This window comes from Parus major, unplaced genomic scaffold, assembly GCF_001522545.3.
Source record: "Parus major isolate Abel unplaced genomic scaffold, Parus_major1.1 Scaffold479, whole genome shotgun sequence".
Classification (NCBI taxonomy): domain Eukaryota; kingdom Metazoa; phylum Chordata; class Aves; order Passeriformes; family Paridae; genus Parus; species Parus major.
This window is the reverse complement of record NW_015379373.1, coordinates 982-4,822: the sequence shown is the minus strand read 5'-3', so window position 1 is coordinate 4,822 and position 3,841 is coordinate 982. Positions and strand designations below refer to the sequence as shown.

The following is a 3,841-nucleotide window of genomic DNA, read 5'->3' as shown; positions in this document are numbered from 1 at the left end:
TGGTGGATTTGGTGGCTTTGGCTACGGCCTTGGCTATGGCCGTGGATTTGGCTACGGGCTGGGCTGTGGCTATGGGCTGGGAGGCCTGGGCTGCTATGGCAGAAGGGGTGGTTACATCTGCTAAGAACACCTGCATCACCCTTAATAACACCAGCTCAGGGCTCTGGCAACAGCTCCTCCCAGCAAAGCACCTTCAGCTGGTGGTCACCCTGCTTGCACCTGACACCAGATCCCTTCTTCTTTCTCCTGTCTCTTCATTCTTGTACCTCAATAAAGTTTTCTTGCATCAAAGTCTGAGACGCCTCATGTTCTTCTGTAATTCCAGTGGTCTCACATCCTTACTAAGAACATTCCCAGCCTCAACAGGTCACTGGGGTATGTGCAACATTACCTACCCTCACAAATATCTTGAAGCAAATTATAAGGAAGTCTGGCATAGAAAGCACAGGAGAGGGCACCTTCCAGAACATGACGCAGACCCATCACCTTATACACCAAAGCCTTGGAAAAGTTAATGTTCTCCCAGGTACAGCAACGGCAAATTCTTTCCGTGTCACTGCACACTTGACAAACTCTCTTCCCACCAGGAATCATGAAACATTCCAGCAAAAAAGTCACAAAATCATCCACTTGGACAGGAAATTTGGAGTGCAAGTGCTTCACGTACCCTACTCAAGCAACACCCACAGGAGCAGGAATTCCAGCACCACGGACAGTTCAGTTTTTTTTCACCTAGGACAGAAAATCCAACACCTCTTCCACTCTACGGCTACACTGAGAACTAAAAATTCATGCCTTCTTTAGCAAAAGCATTCCATCTGTTTTCCCTTTGCAATTGCCCTTTTATCCCGCATGCGTGCACTGCTGAAAAAAGCCAGGCGCCCTCACCTTCATTGTCTGCCATCAGAGATTTGCACACACTGATGACACATCCCTGTCCACCCTCGTCCCCCAGGAGTCACAGCTCTCCCAGTTTCTCCTCTACAAATGATTCAACAGCCCCTCTCAAATGTTGGTGGTTCTGAACAGGTTGTGACTCACTAAATGTATTTCGTATTCACACCAGGGGGCCCACAACGGCACACAACAGCTCACATGGGACCTCACCAGGGCTTAAAAGACACCAAGAGTCACCTCTCCCCTCTGCTTCTCCCCAGACTTCACCTAAAGACTTGAGGTCCCTCTTCCCACAATGATACTGGGATACCTCCTGCCCCATTCCTTCTAACCCAGAACCACAACAGCCTCTTCAGAGAAACCAAACAATTGTTCCAAGTCACACCCAGATATTTCTTCTTACCTGGGATGACTCCTCCCAACAAAAAGCACTTGGCTGCTGCCCTTGCTGAAGTCCAGCAAATGTCCAGAACCTGTCAGGTTTTCAGTGTTTGCCCAGTGGATCCAACTCCTGGGCTACACCAGTGGGCACTTGATGCCATCTGGACTTTGGGACACTGACCACAAACCACTGGGCCCAGTCTTTGGACCTTTCTCAGGCCACCACAACTGGCTGCTGACACAACCTGGACTTGCCTGGGTTGTTAAGGATCGTGCAATGCTCACTTCCAAGAACCCTGGTCAACCTCCAAATCCTCATTCAGACAATCACATGTGGCCTCACCCCTTGGCACTCAGCCCAAAGCAAGAACTAAAATATCAAAACCTTTGAGGCTAGAGTATCACCCAAGCACCCACAGAGCATGCCCCAACAGAAAGTGAGGTCTGATGTCAGCCTTTACAAACTAGAATAAATCCTTGGAGGGATGAAAGGCAATGGAAGGTGCAACACCTCCTCCTTGGCACAACAGCCTCTACTTTGCTGGATCCTCTGTCTTGATCCCATTCAAGACACAAGGCCATGGGGTCTCTTTCATCCATCAGGAAGGGCTCCCAGGCATTGGGACCTTTCCAAACCATTGCAGAGTGACCTCTGCAACAGGACATCAGCAGCTCCCTCAGCATTCCTGGGTGCAACACAATGAGTGACAGACATGCAGTGGCACAGAGCAGAGTCCCAGTCTTCACAAGGCACCCACAAACCACAGCACACGAGTGCCACAAAATGACCTCACTGATGACTTTACAAATCTCCATGGCTTTGGTTGTTTATTCAGCCTGCCCTGAAACACACTGAACAATCAAATCTGCCCAAATAACAAATTATTAAAGCTGCCGCCAAGGTCAGATGGACACGGCCTCAAGGGCAGGACATGAAACTGCAGAACTGCATGAATGAAAACTGCCAGCCTCATAACTCACCAGGCTGAGCCAGCAGAGAGATGCTGCCTAAAAAATGCCCCAAGGCCATGGGACAAGGTTGTCCCGCCCCTCTAGGACCAGCATAAAAGCCGGCCCAGAGCCTCTCTCCCTCACACACTTCTCCTCACACCTCCTGCTCCTGCTGACAACCAGGTGAGTCTTACTCCCCTGACCTTCTTGCTCCTGCACCCCTGAGCCCTCTCTTCCAGCAAGCTCATCCCCAGCCTCAGCAGCCCTCACACCTCCCCACAGCCTTCACAACAGCCTCCACACTCCCTTTCCCTCCTGAATCATCAACCCTTGAACCCCTCACCCCTGCCCAGCCTCACTTCCCTCTTTTCCAGGGACCCTCCACACCACACCCATGGCCTGCAATAACATCTGCCGTCCCTGCGGACCCACCCCGCTGGCCAACAGCTGCAACGAGCCCTGTGCCCTGCAATGCCAGGATTCCCGTGTCATCATCGACCCTGCCCCTGTGCTGGTCACCCTGCCAGGACCCATCATGACCTCCTTCCCCCAGAACACCGCTGTTGGATCCACCTCCTCGGCTGCCGTGGGCACTGAACTCAGTGTGCAGGGACAGCCCATCTCTGGTGGATTTGGCGGATTTGGTGGCTTTGGCTACAGCCTTGGCTATGGCCGTGGATTTGGCTACGGGCTGGGAGGCCTGGGCTGCTATGGCAGAAGGGGTGGCTACAACTGCTAAGGGCCCTCAGCACCACCCCTGACATCAACAATGAGCTTCGTGCTCTGGCAACAGCTACTGCAAGCAAATCACTACCTCTGATATCTCCCTACACTCATCTCACACTGGATTCCTTCTACGTCTTTCTCCTGTCTTATTTTTTTCCCCTCAATAAAATTTTCCTGCATCATAGTCCGAGATGCCTCCTTACTTTTTTGAATTCCAATGGTTTCACATTTTCACCCAGAATGTTTGCAGATAGGCTGTTGGTGTGGATGGTATAAAGCAGTTCTCTTAGGAAAAATGTCACCACTGGTAGCAACCAAGATAGGCACTGGAAGCAGGGGACGAGGGGACACCTTCCTGAACATGACACAAACCCAGGACCCACTACCCTAAGGTTTTGACATAGCCATGCTCTCCTGCTCATGGCTTTGGCAGAGTCTCTCTGTGCCACCACACACTTGAGAAACTCTCTTCCAGAAAGGTCTCTGAACCCTTCCAGAAAACATTAGGAACAACATCATGCACCTGGACACGAGCTCCAGAATACAAGTGCTTCATTTCCCTCTGCTCAAGCAAAATCAGCAAGGGCAGCATTTTCAGGACCATGGCCAGCTCAGTTTCTGCTCTCCTTGCAGAGACTCCACCAGCTTTTCTACTCTGTTACCATTCTCACACTGAAAATTTCTTGTTTTCTTTGCCCATGGAATTCTACCTTATTTCTGTCCTTCCCCCTTTTCCTTCATGTGTGTGCAATGCTGAGAACAGCCGGGCTCTCTCAACTTCATTTCCTGCCATCAGAGGTTTTCACACACTGATGATATCCTCCTGTCCAGCTCTCTCAGTCCCCTAGGAGAGATTCTTAGGCCGTTTCAGTATCTTAGTTGCCCT

General features: G+C 50.8%; 1 protein-coding gene across 1 annotated transcript; it reads left to right on the top strand.

The window, feature by feature from the left end:
- The first annotated feature begins 2,623 nt into the window (after positions 1 to 2,623).
- LOC107199178 (feather beta keratin-like) lies at positions 2,624 to 2,968 on the top strand. The gene has a single exon (XM_015616518.1). It carries the CDS (start codon positions 2,624 to 2,626, stop codon positions 2,966 to 2,968), a length of 345 nt encoding a protein of 114 aa, XP_015472004.1.
- The last annotated feature ends 873 nt before the right edge of the window (positions 2,969 to 3,841 follow it).

Coding starts and splice junctions, on each gene's coding strand:
- LOC107199178 (XM_015616518.1), top strand. CDS start 2,624: ATGGCCTGCAATAACATCTGCCGTCCCTGCGGACCCACCCCGCTGGCC.